General features: G+C 43.8%; 1 protein-coding gene across 1 annotated transcript; it reads left to right on the plus strand.

Annotated features, from left to right (window-relative positions):
* Positions 1 to 16,430: 16,430 nt before the first annotated feature.
* LOC307095882 (ferritin heavy chain-like) lies at positions 16,431 to 16,979 on the plus strand (the record flags this gene model as incomplete). Its single annotated transcript, XM_079765470.1, has 1 exon — positions 16,431 to 16,979. One exon carries the CDS (start codon positions 16,431 to 16,433, stop codon positions 16,977 to 16,979), a length of 549 nt encoding a protein of 182 aa, XP_079621596.1.
* Positions 16,980 to 22,303: the final 5,324 nt, after the last annotated feature.

A 22,303-nucleotide genomic window follows, 5' to 3' on the forward strand; every position in this document is an offset into this window, starting at 1 on the left:
ATTTTGTATCCTGCTACATTGCCGAATTCCTTTATTAACTCTATTAGTTTTCTGACGGAGTCTTTTGGATTTTTTATGTACAATATCATGTCGTCTGCAAATAAAGACAGCTTTACTTGTTCTTTTCCAATTTGGATGCCTTTTATTTCTTCTTCTTGTCTAATTGCAATGGCTAATACTTCCAGTACTATGTCAAACAGGAGTGGTGAGAGTGGGTTTCCCTGTCTTGTTCCTGTTCTTAGGGGAAATGTTTTTAGTTTTTGTCCATTGAGTATGATGTTTGCTGTGGGTTTATCATATATAGCTTGTATTATGTTGAGGTATGAGCCATCTATTCCCACCTTGTTGAGAGTTTTTATCAAGAAAGGGTGTTGGATTTTGTCAAATGCTTTTTCTGCATCAATTGATATGACTATGTGATTTTTATCTTTCAATTTGTTTATGTGATGTATCACGTTTATTGATTTGCGGATACTGTACCATCCTTGCATTCCTGGGATAAATCCTACTTGGTCATGGTGTATGATCTTTCTGATGTACTGCTGGAGCCGATTTGCTAGAATTTTGTTCAGGATTTTGGCATCTATGTTCATGAGGGATATTGGTCTGTAATTCTCTTTCATTGTGTTGTCTTTATCTGGTTTTGGTATTAGGGTGATGCTGGCTTCATAGAAGGAGCTTGGAAGTGTTCCTTCCACTTGAATTTTTTGGAATAGTCTGAGGAGGATAGGTTTTAGTTTTTCCTTGAATGTTTGGTAAAACTCTGCTGTGAAGCCATCAGGCCCCGGGCTTTTGTTTGCCGGAAGCTTTTTGATGACTGCTTCAATTTTGTCCATAGTTATTGGCCTATTGAGCTGTTTAGATTCTTCTTGATTGATTTTTGGAAGGTTATATTTTTCTAGGAATATGTCCATTTCCTCCAGGTTGTCCAGTTTGTTGGAATAGAGTTGTTCGTAGTATTTTTTAACAATCCTTTGTATCTCAGCAGGGTCTGTTGTTATTTCACCTCTTTAATTTCTGATTTTGTTTATTTGGGTCCTCTCTCTTTGCTTCTTGGTGAGCCTGGATAGAGGTCCATCAATCTTGTTTATCCTTTCAAAGAACTAGCTCTTGGTTTTGTTGATCTTATGTATTGTTTCTTTGGTCTCTATGTCATTTATCTCCGCTCTGATCTTTGTTATTTCCTTCCTTCTGGTTACACTGGGCTTTTCTTGCTGCGCTTTTTCTAGCTCTTTGAGTTGTAGGGTTAAGTAATTTATTACCATTGTTTCTTGTTTTTTGCAATAGGCTTGTAGACCTATGAACTTCCCTCTCAAGACTGCTTTCTCTGTGTCCCATAGATTTGGGTTGTTGTGTTTTCATTGTCATTTGTTGCCATGATGTTTTTTATTTCTTCCTTGATCTCTCTGGTGACCCAGTCCTTGTTTAATAGCATGCTGTTTAGTCTCCATGTGTTTGATTTCTTTGGATTGTATTTATTGTAGTTGATTTCCAGTTTTATGCCACTGTGATCTGAGAAGATGCTTGATATAATTTCTATCTTCTTGAATTTGAAGAGACTTTGCCTGTGACCCAGCATATGGTCTATCTTTGAAAATGACCCATGTGCACTTGAGAAGAATGTATATTCTGTGGCTTTGGGGTGAAATGTTCTGAAGATGTCAATTAATTCCATCTGGTCTAGTGAGTCATTTAGGATTGCTGTTTCTTTGCTGATTTTTTGTTTAGAGGATTTGTCCAGTGGTGATAGTGGGGTATTAAAGTCTCCTACTATGATTGTATTGCTATTAATCTCTCCCTTGATATCCTCCAGGAGTTTTTTTATGTATTTGGGTGCTCCTATATTGGGAGCGTATATGTTTACCAGAATTATTTCTTCTTGTTGGAGTTCTCCCTTTAGTATTATGAAGTGGCCTTCCTTATCTCTTGTTATGGCATTTACTTTGAGGTCTATTTTGTCAAATATAAGTATTGCTATCCCAGCTTTTTTTTTTTTTCATTTCCATTTGCCTGAAAGATATTTTTCCATCCCTTCACTTTCAATCTGTGTGAGTCTCTTGTTCTGAGGTGGGTCTCTTGTAGACAGCATATACATGGGTCGTGTTTTTTTATCCATTCAGCTACTCGATGTCTTTTGATTGGAGCATTTAGTCCGTTTACATTTAAAGTTATTACTGAAAGGTATTTGTTTGCAGTCATATCTATTTTTGTGTCTGTATTCCTTCTTACCTGTTTATTTCTTCTTTTTACAGTATTCCCTTTAGCAATTCTCACATTGCTGGTTTGGTGGTGATAAAATCCCTCAGGCTTTTTTTGTCTGCAAAGCTCCTGATTTCCCCTTCAATTTTGATTGATAGTCTTGCTGTATATAGTATTCTTGGATTCAGTCCTTTGCTTTGCAACACTTTGCATACCTCCTTCCATTCACTTCTAGCTTGTTGTGTTTCTGTTGAGTAATCATTTGACAATCTGATGGGTGTTCCTTTGTAGGTAACTCTCTGTCTCTCTCTTGCCTCCTTTAGGATTCTTTCTTTATCATTTATATTTGCCATTGAAATGATGACATGTCTTGGTGTGGGTCTTTTGGGGTTGATCCTGCTTGGGACTCTCTTTACTTGCGTAACTTTTATCTTTCCCATATCCGGGAAGTTTTCTGTCATTATTTCTTCAAATAGATTTTCTAATCCCTGCTGCTCTTCTTGTCCTTCTGGCAGCCCTATTATACGCATGTTACTTCGTTTCATGTTGTCCCGAAGCTCCCTTAGGCTTTCCTCCTGCTTTTTAATTTTTTTCTCCAATTGCTGTTCAGTTTGAGCTTGTTTCTGTACCTGATCTTCTAACTCACTAATTCGGTCCTCTGCTTCTTGTAGTCTACTGTTGAAACTTTCCATGGTGTTTTTGATTGTAGCTATATCACTTTTCATTTCTTCCTGATTCTTGCATAAGTTGTTGATTTTCTCATCCATCCGATGTATAAATTCCACGACCATTACTCTGAACTCCTTTTCGGTCATGTTGCAAGCTTCAGTTTCACTAATTTCCTTTCTTGGCGACTCCACATTTTCTTTCCTCTGTGAGTTATTTCGTTTCCCCATTCTGGCTATTACCAGAAAGCTCAAGCTTCCGTTTGTGTGGACCTGGGCCGTGTGCTGTGGGGACTTCGCTCCACCCGAGTTTCACTGAAGTGCTCTGACACTAGGACGTGTGGCTGCCTTTGGTTGGTGGGAACCAGACTTGCCCAGGGTCAGTGTCCCCAGTGTTCTGTGTGGTCTCGTGTGCACACTTAGAATCAGGGGCCCTGTCTGCACCACACTGTTGGTATGTGCCGAAAATGAGATCCTTAGCATGTGCCAGGAGTCAGAGTTTCCCTGTGTCTGCACCAAGACTCGAGTGTCAAAGTCTCTATTGCCTTGTGTGGTTTCTCGTTGAGAATCAGGGTCCCTGTGTGTGCATGCACCAACAATTGGGGTCGCTGGCTCTTATTGTGAATGTGCTGTGAGTCAGGGATCCCAGGCAGCTGTGTCCGGCGTGCCAAATTCCCTGAAGTGGAGCTGCGTCCTGTGTGTGCTCTCTCTACTGAGCCAAATCGGCTAGAGCGCACATTCTTAAAATCCTGAAGGTGAGCTGGATCCGTGGTGCACTCTCCCAGAGTCCCGGAAGGGGGGCGGAGTCAATCCTGTGCGCCAACTTCCCCAAAGGGAAGCCCTTCTGTGCACGCTCTAAGATTCCCAGAAGGGGGAGCTATGACCCGCAAGCCAAATTCCCCAAAGGGGAGCCCTCTGTGGCACTGACAGATTTCCCCAACGGGGAGCTGCTTCTGTCCCGCGCGTGCCAAATTCCCTAGGGGGGAGCGCGTCCCTGCGCAAAGCTCGGCAGCTTGGGCGAGGGGCGGGTCTATCAGTTACTATGACGCTCTCCGCGCGCCTGTGGGCGCTCAGCAGCTTGGGGGAGGGGCGGGTCTATCAGTTACTATGGCGCTCTCCGCGCACCTGCTGGGAGTGGGGTAGGCTCTTTGACTCACGGAATTCTGCTGAGAAGTCTGGATTCTTGTTGTTTGTTGATCTGAAGCTGTGATAGCAGTTCTCTGTGCCCAGTGGCTGCAGGGTCCTGGTTTGTGTCAGAAGCCAGGATCCGAGTCTCAGGCAGCTCTGTTTCCCAAGATGGCGTGGTCTACGAGTCCGCACCAGCCGCTGAGAAGTGTCCGCTTTGTGTGCGGGGCTGCGCTGTCTAGACTGCCCAGTTAGGGAGCCCCTTGGAAGACGTGCAGAATCTAACTGACCCTAGCTCATACACACACACACACACACCACACACGTCTACACTCTCCTCTATGGGTTCATCACTCACACTCTCTCCCTACCTTCCTGCCGGTAGCCATCTTTTTCTCTGTTGATGGTTTCTTTTGCTGTGAAAAAGTTTTTTATTTTGATGTAGTCCCATTTGTTTATTTTCTCTTTAGTTTCCATTGCCCTAGAAGCAGTATCAGTGAAGAAGTTTCTTCGGCATATGTCTGAGATTTTTCTGCCTGTGGATTCCTCTAGTATTTCTATGGTTTCCCGTCTTATGTTTACATCCTTTATCCATTTTGAGTTTATTTTTGTGTATGGTGTAAGTTGGTGGTCTAGTTTCATTTTTTTGCATGTATCTGTCCAATTTTCCCAACACCATTTGTTGAAGAGACTATCTTGCCTCCATTTTATGTTCATACCTCATTTGTCAAATATTAATTGGGCATAGTGGTTTGGGTCGATTTCTGGATTCTCTATTCTATTCCATTGATCTATATGTCTATTCTTGTGCCAGTACCAGGCTGTTTTAAGAACAGTGGCTTTGTAATACAGCTTGATGTCTGGTATTGAGATCCCACCTACTTTTTTCTCTTTCTCAGAATTGTTGCAGCTATTTGGGGTCTTTTTTTATTCCAGATGAATTTTTGGAAAGTTCATTCTAGGTCTGTGAAATATGCCGCTGGTATTTCAATGGGGAGTGCATTGGATCATTAGATTGCTTTGGGTAGTATGGACATGTTGATGATGTTGCTTCTACCAATCCATGAACACGGTATGTTCTTCCATTTGTTTATGTCTTCCTCTATCTCTTTTTTTTTCAGTGTCCTGTAGTTTTTCGCATATAGGTCTTTTACCTGCTTAGTTAAGTTTATTCCTAGGTATCTTAATTTTTTTGGTGTGATGGTAAATGGGATTGCTTTTTTAGTCTCTCTCTGTCTGTAAGTTCACTATTGGTGTATAGAAAGGCCATAGATTTCTTGGCATTAATTTTGTATCCTGATACATTGCCAAATTTATTTATTAAGTCTAATAATTTTTTGATGGAGTCTTTAGGGTTTTCTATGTACAATATCATGTCATCTGCAAATAAGGACAGTTTTACCTCTTCATTTCCAATTTGGATGCCTTTTATTTCTTCTTCTTGTCTTATCGCAATGGCTAGTACTTCCAGTACTATGTTGAATAGGAGTGGTGAGAATGGGCATCCCTGTCTTATTCCTGTTCTTAGGGGAAATGGTTTTAGTTTTTGTCCATTGAGTATGATGTTCGCTGTGGGTTTTTCATATATTGCTTTTATTATGTTGAGGTATGATCCTTCTATTCCCACCTTGCTCATGCTCAGTGTTATGATCAAGAAGGGGTGTTGGATTTTGTCAAATGCTTTTTCTGCATCAATTGATATGATTATGTGATTTTTATCTTTCAATTTGTTTATGTGATGTATCACGTTTATTGATTTGTGGATATTGTACCATCCTTGCATCCCTGGGATAAATCGTACTTGGTCATGGTGTATGATCTTTCTGATGTACTGCTGGATACGATTTGCTAGAATTTTGTTGAGGATTTTGGCATCTATGTTCATGAGGGATATTGGCCTCTAATTCTCTTTAACTGTGTTGTCTTTATCTGGTTTTGGTATTAGGGTGATGCTGGCTTCCTAGAAGGAGCTTGGAAGTGTTCCTTCCTCTTGAATTTTTTGGAATAGTCTGAGGAGGATAGGTTTTAGTTCTTCCTTGAACCTATGGTAAAACTCCCCTTTGAAGCTGTCTGGACTCGGGCTTTTGTTTGCTGGAAGCTTTTTGATGACTGCTTCAATTTCTTCTATAGTTATCGGCCTATTGATATTTTTAGAATCTTCTTGATTGAGTTTTGGAAGGTTGTATTGTTCCAGGAACATGTCTATTTCCTCTAGGTTGTCTAGTTTGTTGGAGTAGAGTTGCTCATAGTATTTTTTAACAATCATTTGTATTTCTGTGGGGTCTGTTGTTGTTTTGCCTCTCTCATTTCTGATTTTGTTTATTTGAGTCCTCTCTCTTTGCTTCTTGGTGAGCCTGGATAGAGGTCCATCAATCTTGTTTATCCTTTCAAAGAACCAGGTCTTGGATGCATTGATCTTTTGTATTGTTTTTTTGGTCTCTATGTCATTTATTTCTACTCTGATCTTTACTATCTCCTTCCTTCTGCTCACTCTGGGCTTTTCTTGTTGCTCTCTTTCTAATTCTTTGAGTTGTAGAGTTAGATGATTTGCTACCATTTTTTCTTGTTTTTAGAGGTAGGCTTGTAGAGCTATAAACTTCCCTCTCAGGACTGCTTTCATTGTGTCCCATAGATTTTGAATTGTTGTGTTTTTGTTGTTATTAGTTTCCAGGATGTTTTTAATTTCTTCTTTGATCTCTTTGTTAACCCAATCATTATTTAATAGCATGCTATTCAGTTTCCAAGTCTTTGAGATTTTTGGATTGTTTTTATTGTAGTTTATTTCTAATCTTATGGCATTGTGGTCTGAGAAGATGCTTGGTATGATTTCAATCTTCTTGAATTTGGGGAGACTTTGCTTGCGACCCAATATGTGGTCTATTTTTGAAAATGTCCATGTGCACTTGAGAAGAACGTATATTCCGTGGCTTTGGGGTGAAATGTTCTGAAAATGTCAGTTAAGTCCATCTGATCTAGTGAGTCATTTAGGATTGCTGTGTCTTTGTGATTTTTTGTCTAGAGGATTTAATCCAGTGATGTCAGTGGTGTATTAAAGTCCCCTACTATGATTGTATTGTTTTCGATCTCTCTCTTGATATCTTCCGGGAGTTTTGTTATGTATTTGGGTACTCCTGCATTGGGTGCATATATGTTTATCAGGGTTATATCCTCTTGTTATATCGATCCATTTAGTATTATGAAGTGGCCTTCCTTATCTCTTTTTATGGCATTTACTTTGAGGTCTATTTTGTCAAATATAAGTATTGCTACCCCAGCTTTTTTTTTTTTTTCATTTCCATTTGCCTGAAAGATATTTTTCCATCCCTTCACTTTCAATCTGTGTGAGTTTCTTGTTCTGAGGTGGGTCTCTTGTAGACAGCATATATACGGGTCATGTTTTTCTATCCATTCAGCCATTCGATGTCTTTTGATTGGAGCATTTAGTCCGTTTATGTTTAAAGTTATTACTGAAAGGTATTTGTTTGTAATCATATCTATTTTTGTGTCTGTGTTCCTTCTTACCTGTTTATTTCTTCTTTTTACAGTATTCCCTTTAGCAATTCTTGCATTGCTGGTTTGGTGGTGATAAATCACTTAGCCTTTTTTTTGTCTGTGAAGCTCCTGATTTCCCCTTCAATTTTGATTGATAGTCTTGCTGGATAGAGTATTCTTGGATTCAGTCCTTTGCTTTGCAACACTTTCTATACCTCCTTCCATTCCCTTCTAGCTTTATGTGTTTCTGTTGAGTAATCATTTGACAATCTGATGGGTATTCCTTTGTAGGTAACTCTCTGTCTCTCTCTTGCCGCCTTAAATATTCTCTCTTTGTTGTTTATATTTGCCATTGAAATTGTGACGTGTCTTGGTGTGGGTCTTTTGGGGTTGATCCTGCTTGGGACTCTCTGTACATGTGTAACTTTTTTATTTCCCATATCCGGGAAGTTTTCTGTCATTATTTCTTCAAATAGATTTTCTAATCCTTGCTGCTCTTCTTGTCCTTCTGGCAGCCCTATTATATGCATGTTACTTCGTTTCATGTTGTCCCGAAGCTCCCTTAAGCTTTTCTCCTGCTTTTTAATTTTTTTCTCCAATTGCTGTTCAGATTGAGCTTGTTTCTGTACCTGATCTTCTAACTCACTAATTTGGTCCTCTGCTTCTTCTAGTCTACTGCTGAAACTTTCCATGGTGTTTTTGATTGTAGCTATATCACTTTTCATTTCTTCCTGATTCTTGCATAAGTTGTTGATTTTTTTATCTATGCAATGTATAAATTCCATGACCATTACTCTGAACTCTTTTTCAGTCATGTTGCATGCTTCAATTTCACCAATTTCCTTTCTTGGCGACTCCTCATTTTCTTTCCTCTGTGGATTGTGTCGTGTCCCCATTCTGACTATCAGTAGAAAGCTCAAGCTTCAATTTGCATGGACTCGGGCCAGGTGCCCTGGGAACTTCGCACCACCCGAGTTTCACTGAAGTGCTCTGACACTAGGACGTGTGGCTGCTGTGGGTTGGTAGGAACCAGGCTTGACCAGGGTCAGTGTCCCCAGTGTTCAGTGTGGTCTCATGTGCGCACTTAGGATCAGGGACCCTGCTTGCACCACACTGTTGGTATGTGCTGAAAATGAGACCCTTAGCGCGTGCCAGGAGTCAGAGTTTCCCTGTGTCTGCACCAAGAATTGAGTGTCAGAGTCTCTGTTGCCTTGTGCAGCTTCTAGTTGAGAATCAGGGTCCCTGTGTGTGCATGCACCAAGAATTGGAGTCACTGGTTCTTAGTGTGAATGCGCTGTGACTCAGGGATCCCAGGCGCACCCGGTAAGAAACAGAGTCAGTGCTGCCTCTTGCGGGGAGAATTTGGGTCCCGGTTACCATGGGGGACTGGGTTGCCCAATAGCTCTGTGGCATGCCTGTGCTGCGGAAACCTGATTTCCGTGTGCGCTTGTCCAGAATCAAAGTCAGGTTGCACTGTCGCCGTGCATGGGCTTTAGGTTTGTTTGCCTGATTGCATTGAGGGGAGCAGATTCTAGTCTTTCAAATTCCAGTAGCAGCGCTGGGGTCCATGCTCACTCTCTCTACTGAGCCAAACCAGCTAGGGCTTCATTCACTCCCAAATTCCCTGAAGGGGAGCTGTGTCGCACGTGCCAAAAGCCCTGAAGGGGAGCTGCGTCCCAAGCTTGTCCTCAAGTTCCCTGTAGGGGCATTGTAGCTTTGGCGAGGGGCAGGTCTATCAGTTACTAAGGCGCTATCCGTGAGCCTGTGGTGAGGGGGATAGGCTCTTTGACTCACAGAAATCTGCTGCCTGGAAGTCTGGATTCTTGTTGTCCGTTGGTCTGAAGCTGTGGTCGCAGTTCTCTGTCTGTGGCTGCAGGGCCCTGGTATGTGTCTGAGGTCAGGATCCTAGTCTCAAGCAGCTCTGTTTCTCAAGATGGCGTGGTCTCTGTGCCTGCACCAGCTGCCCAGAAGTGTCCGCTTTGTGCGCGGGCTCCACCGTCTAAGACTGCCCAGTTTGGCAGCCCCTTGGAGGACCTGCAGAATCTAACTGTCTCTAGCTCATACACACATATACCACACACGTCTACACTCTCCTCTATGGGTTCCTCACTCTCTCACACTCTCTCCCTCCCTACCTTCCTGCCAGTTGCCATCTTGATCTCCACTTTTTCTCAAGTTATAAACTTTTATTTGAGGACATATAAATGTCACTGCTTTATGTATGCTGATATAAGCAAAGGAATTTGGTTGACCTCACTTTTCTGTTGATGAAACTTTAGTAGATGCATTCAAACAACTATCATATATCTCTGGTAGCTGGCAAAAAATTTACAGAATCACTTTATATTATAGATATGAAAAATGCATAATAATCAATATTTTCAGTTATCTACTACTGCTGGATTAATTTTACTCCTTGGTGTCTAATGCAACATTTGCATCTTTTAAAGAATTAAAAATTCACTGGACACACACACATACAATCAGCTAAGATGCATGTTCCCACTAATATCTACTTTACCTATCTCATGTCCAACATTGGAAGAGTGGGCAAAAACATTCAATATTAGTATTATTTATAAATTATATCACTCTAACCTGGATTGTGAAATATAGGTTATTAATTTTATGATAATAATAATATTTATTCAGAATCCTATATAATAAAGAGCTAATATGCTAATGGTCATTACACCATGATGCGTAACGACCAATCACCAGGAGGGCAGGACAGCGAGCTACAAGTGGGGGAGAGCTATAGGAGAGCTACAGGAGGGCGGAGCTGCGATCTACATGCAGTGGAGAGCTACAAGTGGCAGTGGGTCGGCAGGCCAGCTGAGGCAAGCGGCAGCGAGCTATTCATGCACAGATTCATGTGCAGGGCTACTAGTAATTGATAATATGCATTCAATCACATTTCACATTAAGGTCCAAACTTCTGTTAATAACATTAACTAAATAGTATAGTTAATAACATTAGCTATCAAAACTTTATCTGAACATACAAATGGATGTATTTGACACACACCATGGTTTTCTAAGGTATTATTGAACTTATCACAAAATATAAATTGAATTATTTTATAAAGATAGTCCTAACATTATATTATTACCTGCTTTCTCTTGTTCATTTAACCCAACAGCACTCTTTTGCAAGAAGATAGCCTAAGGGATACTCTACATTATCTAGCTATGAAGTAGTTTTATAAAATCAAGTGTCCCATACATTTAATCCAATGAAGTGGTTTAATTTAGAATGTAATCTGACCAAATATATTTAATAGCATGGCCAGGAAAATCACCACCATCTATATATATAAAAGCCTCAGCGACCAAACGACTGGTCAACTGGTTGTTATGATGTGCACTGACCACCAGGGGGCAGACATTTAATGAAGGAGCTGCCCCCAGGTGGTCAGTGCACTCCCACAGGGGGAGTGCCGTTCAGCTGACTTATGGTTGCCAGACACAGGGCTCACAGCTGGTCAGCACTGCTGTGGTGGAGCAAGGCTCTCCCAATTGGGACTGACTGGGCACAAGCCAGCACAGGTGCAGCGGGCCCAAGATGAGTGGGGGCAGCAAGCAGGAGCGGCAGGTGGCGTTGGACTGCCAATTTCGGCCCGATCCCCACAGGCCACACCGAGGGACCCCACTGGTGCACGAATGCACTGGTCCTCTAGTGGTTTATAAAACAGTATCTGTGAGAGCAAAGGAAGTGGACTCTTGGTTCTGCATGGAATCTTGTCATTTGTATTTCCACTTCTCCTCCTACATTTGTAACAATGGAATAAACTGAGAATGTTGTTTCATCTTGTAGCTACAATCACTCTAGACAAAATGATTAGCTAAATTACACTGATATGATCAATATATTTAACAATTAATAGTGAAACAGGCCCTAGCTAGTTTGCCTCAGTGGATAGAGTGTCGGCCTGAGGACTGAAGGGTCCCGGGTTAGATTACAGTCAAGGGCATGCACCTCCATCCTGGCCCAGGTCAGGGCATGTACATGAAGCAACCATGATGTGCCTCTCTCACATTGATGTTTCTCTCTCTGTCTCTCCCCTACCCTTCTACTCTCCCTCAAAATCAATGAAAAAATGTCCTCGGGTGACGATTAACAAACAAGCAAACAAAACAAAAAAACAAACACCAACAACAGTGAAACAGGAATAGATTTTTTAACTTGAAGTATTCTGTACCTTGATTCATTTATATGCTAATTTTTCTAAAAATCAGGTATTATTAATGTGGAAAGAAAAAAAGAATTAAGGGGAAAGGGCCACATAAGGACAACTGCATTTTCAATAGGATAATTGAGAAATACATTTGATAAAGGAGGAAAGTGAAGAATTGGGGGGTGGGGGGGGGACAAAAGCATTGATAATTGATAGAGACCTGGTGAAAAAGAGAAGCATTTGTAAATTATTTTGGACATCTTACTGACATTTCCAGTTATCATTCTTGGTTTTAATCTTTGACAGCTAAGATGAGCTATGTTGCAATAGCTACACGTACAAGAAAATAATATTCCCTGCCACCAGAAGCTGCTCTCAGCACAGCTCCCCCCTTTACTCCAAGCCAGGGGCTTTACACACAAATGACCAAAGGGAGGGTATTATCCTTCAAGAATTCTTTTTACTAGTTCTCTTTCCCTCAATTTCCAGCTTCAACAGCCTCTTTCAAGTGAGCTACCTGTGGCCTCACCAAATACACCAGATACTCCAGATACTCCATAACTTATCTTCGATCCACGTCCTTCAAGGCATGTTAGCTTTTGTCTTTGCACTCAATCCCTCTTCTTATTGTGTGTGTGTGTATGTGTGTGTGTGTAGAGACATACATACATATGCTGTATAAATTCAGCCCACTATCAATGGTTTGGAAGAATCAGCACTTTTCTGGCTAGACAAAATCAAGGGATAACATTACTAATAGAGAAGCAAGTCATACAGCTGACAGAACTTGACTGATTAATAAGCCTTTCTTCATGAAATGTTTGTCATATAAGAAATCAGAGCTTGAAAGCACCATCCACAAAAGCAAAAACAAAATCTTAATATTCTACCTAAAGAATATTGCCCTGGTCAGTGTGGCTCAGTGGTTGGAGAGTTGGCCTGCACTCCAAAGGGTCACAGGTTCAAATCTCAGTGAAGGGCACCTACCTGTGTTGTAGGTTTGAGTCTCAGTCCCTGCTGGGTCTTCTGTGGGAAGGAACCAATTTATGTGTCTCTCTCACATTGATGTCTCTCTCTCTTTCCTTCTCCCTTCCACTCTCCTTTAAATTAATAGAAAGGTATGCTCAGGTGAGGATTAACACCAACAACAAAAAAAGAATATGGCCCAACTCATTGATTCACTTGAAGTAAATGAGGTTTAAAACCGTTTAGGCAGAAAGCTATTAAATAATCAGATATTTCCTAGGAATTTGAAATTCCCTAAATATGGTTAACTGACCTTAAATATTCAGAGATTTGTTTTTGAAAATGGCAAAAGCCTTCAAGGAAATAAATCAAAAGGACACTGTTTGTTTTTAAAGTATGAGCAAAAACTGAAGAATGAAAAGCTCAGAGAGAAGGTAAGAAATGTGAGTAACGCACAGGAAATACTATACAAAACTTAATTTTATATAAGTTGTGTTTTTCACCGAGTTTTAACATTGGCTAGTGAGGTAATTATATTTTTATGAATGAGGAAGTCAGCAAGTAAGCAACTGAGAGTGTAGAAGAAAAGTTCACAAAATTAAAATGAGAGAAAATTACTCATGTCAAATCATGAAGGAAAGTGATTGCATAAAACATAAGCTTATTCTATCAACTCTCTGGGTGAATATGAGAGTAAGGCATGGAATCAGAAAAGTTTTCAAAGGATTGTGGTTTTTGCCTAACGTGTTTGAAAACACACACACTTGATTTCAGTGAACCAAAAATCTACAGCTTCAACCAAGATATTTTGGATCTTTAATTTTAACTAGCATAATTGCACCGAATATATTCTCCCTAAACATAATTGTTATGTAGGAAAAGGTATTAGAACTTCTGTAGCAACCTCTGTATCTGTGACAATAGGAAATATTTAAAATAAAATATTATTGAATGCATGAGTATTTCAAAACAAATATATTAATGTGCATTCTATTATCAACTCATTAACAATTAATTTTATATTGGTCCATATATATTCTCTTGGTGAGCAAAGTGAACTGAAACAGACTCTTGGGGACATGAGATTAAAGTCAATGTCTGCTGCAATCATTCAGCACAAATCTGGATGTACATTAGGCCCCGTGGGGAGTGGGCCTAAGCTGCCAGGAGGACATCCCCTGAGGACTCCAGGACTGTGAGAGGGCACAGGCCTGGCTGAGGGACCCCCCACTCCGCCAAGTGCATGAATTTTCATGCACTGGGCTTCTAATACAGTATAAAAACTGACCACAAAAGTTTCAAATAAATTTTTAGTCTTATATTCATTATGTGTTCATATTTAGTTTTACATTTCTCATTAAAGAAAACCTGGAAAGAATGCCTTTGTTTATACATATGTATATTACTTTCATGGAATTTTGAGGTCCCAGCCTATGTTTGTTTATTGATTTCACTTAGAAAACTGAGTTTTTAAACATTAGGCAGAGTAAAATTATAGGGATAAATTATTCAATAATCTTGGAACCTAATAAGTGGTCTACAAAATTAGGATTTCTTCTATTTAAATAGATTCTTATAGTGAGATCGGCAATAAATTCTCCCAAGGGAATTTCGAAAGTCTACAATTATATTAAAACTAAACAATGGTGTAAGGAAATATAGATTAACCCTTTTCACTCGCTTGCTTTTTTTCTCGATTCCTTTATTCTAATGCTAACCGTGTCGAGTCACACTCGACATCCCAGTGCAAAAGGTTAAATTTTTACTTCATTCAGAAACTGATCATGTAGTTATTTCCTATGTCTAGTGTATGATTCTATCATGACAATCAACTTATCTAATAGACACGTTATTATTCAGTTATTTTAAAGATTAAACAATTACATGTGTCTAAACTGATTAGATAAGTTTACATTGTGACATTTAATATTTGACCCTTGATTTTCTTCACAAACACTGATTATAAAATGCCATAAGCTTCTACCCTGGCCGGTGTGGTTCAGTGCATTGGAGCGTTGTTCTATACACTGAAAGGTCATGGGTTCAATTCCTGGCCAGGGCACATACCTAGGTTGCCGGTTTGCTCTCAGGTTGGGGAGCATATGACAGATAACCAATTGATGTTTTTCTCTCTCACATCAGTGTTTCTCTCTCTCTCTCTCTCTCTCTCTCTCTCGCTCTCTCTCTCTCGTCCACTCTTTAAAGTCAATAAAAACATATTTTACGTGAAAATTAAAAATCAAAACATAAAGAAATTTTAAAAATAACATTAACTTCCAAAGAGAAATAGACACCTCAAAAAAGGTATTAATCAAAACCCTGGGAATAAAACTTCAATTGAAAATAGGCCCTTTATTCATAACTTTAAAACCATCTGAGAACACTTATAATATTCTGTTACTCTATCTTGTACCTTGAGAACAGAGACCACATTTGATTCTTCTGTGTATTTCCAGAATCATACTGTCCAACATACATTTGCAGTATATAAATGCTTATTGAATTAATGCATAAATGATATAAATACCTAGGTTTGTCTTACGTCTTTCACTCTAATGTCTTTGAATTCTAATATATTTACAATTTTAATTTCCATATACATATGTAATATCTTGTGTGTATTTACTTGGGACAATAAGGGGGTAAAAATGCCAGTTTTATGTTTCTTTTTGTTTTGATCTGTTTCTCCACTAGAATACAAATCCCAAAGACTTTGGCTCTCTTTGTTACTAATATACGCCCAAATACTAGAACATTTTAGATAATCAATAAATATTTGTTGAATGAATGAATGAGTGAATGAGTGAATGAAAGGCAGATGGAGATCAGTGGTATTCCCAACCACTGTGGCTTATTCCTTAGAACGCAGTTACAAGCTTAAAGTACAAATGAGGTTGTGGGGGATGAATACATCCACATTATTGAGTGCTTTCTCTAAGAATGCACCGACATTTTTTGTTTCTTGCCCGAGAAAACTGAAGTCTGTACAGGAAAGAAATGTGCAAACCAGGTGAAATGGGTGAACAACCCAGGATGCCCGTGTTGAGATCATTGAAACTGTCTATATTGGGGTGCAGACAGGGCAGAAGGAATGTGTTTCTAGGGCTGTGCTGAACGATTAAGAGATGAGACAGAATAAAGGGAGTGAAGAGCAAGTTCAAAAAGAGTGAAAGATGGAGAGGCGGGAAGAGTCAGTGAGATTTTGGAGGCGGTGCTCTGCTGACAGAGAAGGGTGAGCTTGATGATGAATAGGAGAAAAGTGGAGCAATAAGGTCTAGGAGCTGAGTCAGGCTATCAGAATGGTTAGTACGGATGCTGAAGCCATTCACAGCTTTGTGATATTAAATGTAACCAATGATACCACAAAAGGACTATGATTAATGAAACAATGACATTAGGACAATATTCAAATAAGTTGCTCAAAGAAATCAAGTGCAGTTGATTTACTGAGAGCAGTTGCACTTCTCTTCGTGAATAACATTTTAAAATATCATATACACCAGGTGCCCAGCACTGAGACGCCCTCCTCACCCAGAGACTGGGATGGAATCTGGCAAACTAAAGTGCTGTCAGCCTCCTCGGGCCCCCCTCACGGCCCCCTGTGACGGGTCCTCCCCGCCCCTCCCCCAACGCTCTTGAGTAACGGTCACTTCTTCCGGCCCACCTCAGAGCCAACCGCCAACCGCCAGGTCACTTCTTCCGGCCCACCTCAGAGCCAACCGCCAACCGCCAACGGCTAACAGCTGGCCGCCTGTCGCTTGAGCACGCCTCTCTCACCTGGCCGCGTACTCCTGGGCCTGCAGAAATGGCGAACCCTCCGCCCTCCTATGTGCGCCAGAACTACCATCCAGACTGTGAGGCCGCTGTCAACCACCAAATCAACCTGGAGCTCTACGCAGCCTACGTGTACACATCCATGGCCTTCTACTTCCAAAGCCACGAATTGGCCTTGAATCACTGCACCCAGTACTTCCGGAAGCGGTCTCTCAAGAAGAGGGAGCAGGCTGAGAGGCTGATGTGGCTGCAGAACCAGCGCGGGGGCCGAGTCCTCCTGGAGAACATCCACAGGCCACAGCAGAATGAGTGGGAAAGCAGCCTGATGGCCATGGAGTTCGCCATGCTCCTGGCGAAGAGAGTGAACCAGAGCCTGCTCAATCTGCATAACCTGGCCATCGACCAGAAGGATGCCCACCTGTGCGAATTCCTGGAGAGTCACTGCCTGCACGAGCAGGTGAAGTTCATCAAAGAGTTGGGGGACCATATCACCCAACTGCGCAAGATGGGAGCCCCAGAATCTGGCCTGGCAGAGTACCTCTTCGACGCGCTCACCCTGGATGCCAGCAAGAAGAACTGAGCCTGGACTGCCGGACTGATAGCCATGGGGTGACTTCCCCTGGCCACCGTGCCCAGCACGCGTATTGCCATATTGCCCTTGCAAAACGGTCACTTAAGTTTATATGTTCAAGTTTTACCGTTTCTTCAAATAAAGTTATTGGTTCTTAAGTAAATAAAGGTCTGTCTTTGATTCATGTGTGGAAAACCCCTCACCTTTTAAAAGGTAAAACAGGTATCCAGGAGTCTCCAACCATGCCTCAATTAGGTGCAGCTCGGGACCATCGATGGAGGAGGAGGGATTCCATAGGACCCCGATGGAGGAGGAGGGATTCCCTGGGACCCTGAGTGGAGGGGGGGAAGAGGTATTCCTTGGGGCCCTGGATGGAGGAGGAGGGATTCTATAGGACCCCGATGGAGGAGGAGGGTTTCCCTGGGGCCTTGGATGGAGGGGGGGAAGAGGTATTCCCTGGGTTCCTGGATGGAGGGAGGAGGAGGGATTCCATAGGACCCTGATGGAGGAGGAGGGATTCCATAGGACCCCGATGGAGGAGGAGGGTTTCCCTGGGGCCTTGGATGGAGGGGGGGAACAGGTATTCCCTGGGTTCCTGGATGGAGGGAGGAGGAGGGATTCCATAGGACCCCGATGGAGGAGGAGGGATTCCCTGGGACCCTGAGTGGAGGGGGGGAAGAGGTATTCCTTGGGGCCCTGGATGGAGGGAGGAGGAGGGATTCCATAGGACCCCGATGGAGGAGGAGGGTTTCCCTGGGGCCTTGGATGGAGGGGGGGAAGAGGTATTCCTTGGGGCCCTGGAGGGAGGAGGAGGGATTCCATCGGACCCTGATGGAGGAGGAGGGATTCCATAGGACCCTGAGTGGAGGGGGGGAAGAGGTATTCCCTGGGTTCCTGGATGGAGGGAGGAGGAGGGATTCCATAGGACCCCAATGGAGGAGGAGGGATTCCCTGGGACCCTGAGTGGACGGGGGGAAGAGGTATTCCCTGGGGCCCTGGATGGAGGGAGGAGGAGGGATTCCATAGGACCCCGATGGAGGAGGAGGGATTCCCTGGGACCCTGAGTGGAGGGGGGGAAGAGGTATTCCCTGGGTTCCTGGATGGAGGGAGGAGGAGGGATTCCATAGGACCCCGATGGAGGAGGAGGGATTCCCTGGGACCCTGAGTGGACGGGGGGAAGAGGTATTCCCTGGGGCCCTGGATGGAGGGAGGAGGGATTGCATGGCCCCTGGGAAAACACAAAATTAATGTACCCCTTATAAACAATGTATATGGGGGTGCGGTCAGGTGCATGGTCTTGGGCCCTGTGAATGTGGATGAATGTTCATGCTAAAAGTATAAAACATATCCTTAAAATCACTGGTGTGCTTGCCTCTGGAGTAAGGGTGAACAGAATGGGATTGGGCAGGGATTAAAATAAAGGATTCTTATACTTAACCTACACTTTTTTAGTTTACCAAAATATGCAAATATTAATATTTGTTAACATCTGGGTATCAAGATGGAGACCCCTTCCTCTAAGAACAGAGTAAATGAAATTGCAACGTTGCAGAGGGTCCTTGGTCAACTGTGAGAGTAAATAGCTACCTGTGAATAGCAGATGTGTTTTACCTTGCTCAGCTCTAACCCTCCCCCACCCCTACTTACATAGGACAGTACACGTGTTTGGCACCTGAGCCTTTTAATCTCCCCAAACTACACTCCAAGACAGTGAATGAATTTAAGACAATTACAGACCTGCAGAGAAGGAAAACAATAGGACACATCTTCCTAGAAGGGAAAAACACTAGTGTTCCAATGTCAGAAATATGTGTTTATTTTGGCAACAGGGAGTGTTCCTATCCTACCTGTAAGCTCCACGCCATGTATCCCCAAATGAGAACGCAACGGAATAACTGACACACTCCACTCTCCCATTTTGAGCAAAACCTTAGCAGTGAATTGGACATCACAGTTCGAGATCAGATCCATGCTAATTACCTAGGTTAATCAAGTAAGTCCTTTATTCATAAATATAAATGAACAAAGGTTTGCCAGATGTACGCGGAAGGTAAAATAGAAGATCACAATAAACACACAGAACTATTTCATTTTGGGGGGAAACTCATAAAATATGGAAATAAAAGAGAATTTTACCAAAAATTCAAATTCATAATCTCAGAATTTTAAGGGGAGAAAATGGATTTATAAAATAAAAAAAAAATGTCTACTATAGAAGGAAACAATTAGAGGACAGATAAAGTACTTGCAAGATAGAAATATTATTGCACAATTTAAAACATTAAATGCCTGGTACTCAGGGAAGAGTCTCCCTGTCTCACACAGGCTGTGATGGAACCTGGAACACCTAGATGGTGCGCGGCCCACTTGGGCCCCCCTCAAACCCCCCCGCTGCCCTGTCCACAATGGGTCCTCTCTCCAACCGCCCTCCCCTCCCCCAACAATCAAGAGTAAAGGTCACCTCTTCCTTTTCCGGTCCCACCTCAGAGCCAACGGTCAGTTGCCAGCAGCCTAGCACCTGAGAAGCCTGTGTCCGGCCAGCCTGGGAAGGTCCCCCAGGGACAGTCCGAGGTCCCCACCGCCACCGCTGCTGACTGGGCTTTCGGCCGCCCTCACCCACCACCATGGGAATGATCCGTCCCCGGAGAAGCCACCGCCTTCGCCCGCGCCGCTGCCCACCCCGCAGCCCGCCCCTCAGCCCTCGCCACGAGGCTCTGTTGATCTACTTGGCCGGAGGGCCACCCCCGGAAAACCTGTTACCCATGCTTCCAGCCATGGCCCCTGCGCCTCCGCCCATGGCCGCTGCGCCTCCGCCAGTGCCTCCTGCGCCTCCAGTGGCGGTGCTGGGGCCCATCTCCCAAGTGCGCCAGAATTACCATGCCCACTGCGAGGCCTCTATCAACAAACAGATCAACTTGGAGCTGCACGCCTCCTACGTGTACACGTCCATTGCCTTCTATTTCGACCGCCAGGACCAGGCCTTGCAGCACTTCGCTGCCTTCTTCCTGTGGCAGTCCAGGGAGGAGTGGGAGCAAGCCCAGGCATTGATGAGGCTGCAGAACCAGCGAGGGGGGCGGATCCGCCTGCGAGATATCAGGAGGCCTGACCACAACCAGTGGGAGAGCGGCCTGAAAGCCATGAAAACCGCCTTGCACGTGGAGAGGATGGTGAACCAGAGCCTGCTCCGTCTGCACCAGCTGGCCACCAGCAAGAACGACGCCCACCTGTGCGACTTCCTGGAGCACCACTACCTGCGCCAGGAGGTGAAGTTCATCTACAATGTGGGAGCCAATATCAGCGACCTGCGCAAGCTGGGAGCCCCAACCTCCAGCCTGGCAGAGTACCTCTTCGACGCGCTCCCCCTGAATGCCAGCAAGAAGAACTGAGCCTGGGCTGCCTGACTGATAGCCATGGGGTGACTTCCCCTGGCCACCGTGCCCAGCACGAGTATTGCCATATTGCCCTTGCAAAACGGTCACTTAAGTTTATATGTTCAAGTTTTACCGTTTCTTCAAATAAAGTTATTGGTTCTTAAGTTAATAAAGGTCTCTCTTTGATTCATGTGTGCAAAACCCTCACCTTTTAAAAGGTAAAACAGGTATCCAGGAGTCTCCAACCATGCCTCAATTAGGTGCAGCTCGGGACCGTCGATGGAGGAGGAGGTAGGTATTCCTTGGGACCCTGGATGGAGGGAGGGAAGAGGTATTCCCTGGGTTCCTGCATGCATGGAGGAGGAGGGATTCCATGGAACCCTGGATGGAGGGAGGAAGGAGGTATTCCATGGAACCCTGGATGGAGGGAGGAAGGAGGTATTCCATGGAACCCTGGATGGAGGGAGGAAGGAGGTATTCCATGGAACCCTGGGTTGAGGGAGAAAGGAGGTATTCCATGGAACCCTGGATGGAGGGATGTGCTAGTCCATGGAACCCTGGATGGTGGGAGGAAATGTTATTTGGGACCCTGAATGGAGGGAGGCAGGTGGTATTCATTGGGACCCTGTAGGAAGGGAGGAGGTATTCCTTGGGACAGGGCAACAGTGAGTATGGAAATGAGCCTTAGACTGGTTTTCCCACAGACAGGGGTGTGACTTCCAAGTCACAAGTGACTGGCATGCACATTGCAGTTACAAAGCACTTACTTATGTATATGTTCTTTCATTTGTATTATATGTGTACTAGGGGCCCGGTGCACGAAATTCGTGCACTGGGAGGGGTGTCTCCTCAGCCCAGCCTGCCCCCTCTCACATATTGGGAGCCCTCAGGGGATGTCCTACTGACGGCTTAGGCCCGCTCCCCATAAGGAGCGGGCCTAAGCCGCAGTCTGGCCTCCCTTTGTGAGAGACAACCAGGCTAATCAGGGAAAGGCACCAGCCCCATCACCCAGCTGCTGGAGCCACTGCCAGTCACCACAGCCACCAAGGTGTTTTCATCAACACGGACTCCAGTCCCTTCACCAAGAAAAAATGACAACTTTCTTTAGGCATTTTCAAGATATGTCTTTCATAGAATATGACATTTCTTTCTTTTTTTTTTTTTTTTAATCCTCACCTGAGTATATGTTGACTTTGACTTTTAGAGCAAGTGAAAGAGAAAGGGAAAGACAGAGAAACATCAAAGTGAGAGGAATACTTAGATTTCTTGCCTCCTTCATGAGCCCTGACCTGGGCCCCAGCCAGGGAGGAGCCTGCAACTTAGGTACATGCCCTTGATCAGAATCTAAACTGGACTCCACGATTGGCAAACCTAGGCATTATCCACTGAGCCAAACCGGCTAGGGCAGGATATGACATTTCTTAGCCCTCCAGCAGCAGACCTTCGTTTTTTTCCCCAGGAGCGTGGTGGAAAAGCCCTAGATCACCTTTTTGGATTCTTATACCCAAGTTACTAAGAATAGTACCAGTGGCATACAGGGAGCTTACCCAATGAGCGGTCAGAAAAGGTATTTCCTCTGTAGTTCACACCTATCTCCTGTGATCTCTGGCTCCGCCCCTGCCAAGGCCTAAAGCCTCCAGCCCTTGGCAGGGGACCCCCAGCTGGCTCGATTGCCAGGCTCTGCCCCTGGCCAAGGCCTCAAGCCTCTGTTTGAGGCTCGGGCCCTGGGCAGGGACCCCCAGCTGGCTCCACCCCCAGCCAAGGCCGCAAGCCTCTGGCAGAGGCTTGGGCTCTGGGCAGGGACCCCTAGCTAGCTCCGATCTCCCGCAGGGGACCCCAGCTGGCTCAATCGCCCGGCTCCACCCCAGCCAAGGCTGCAAGCCTCTGGCTGAGGCTTGGGCCCTGGGCAGGGACCCCCAGCTGGCTCCAATCACCTGCAGGGACTCCTAGCTGGCTCCGCTC

Source organism: Cnephaeus nilssonii (genome assembly GCF_951640355.1).
Source record: "Cnephaeus nilssonii genome assembly, chromosome: X".
Taxonomy (NCBI): Eukaryota; Metazoa; Chordata; class Mammalia; order Chiroptera; family Vespertilionidae; genus Cnephaeus; species Cnephaeus nilssonii.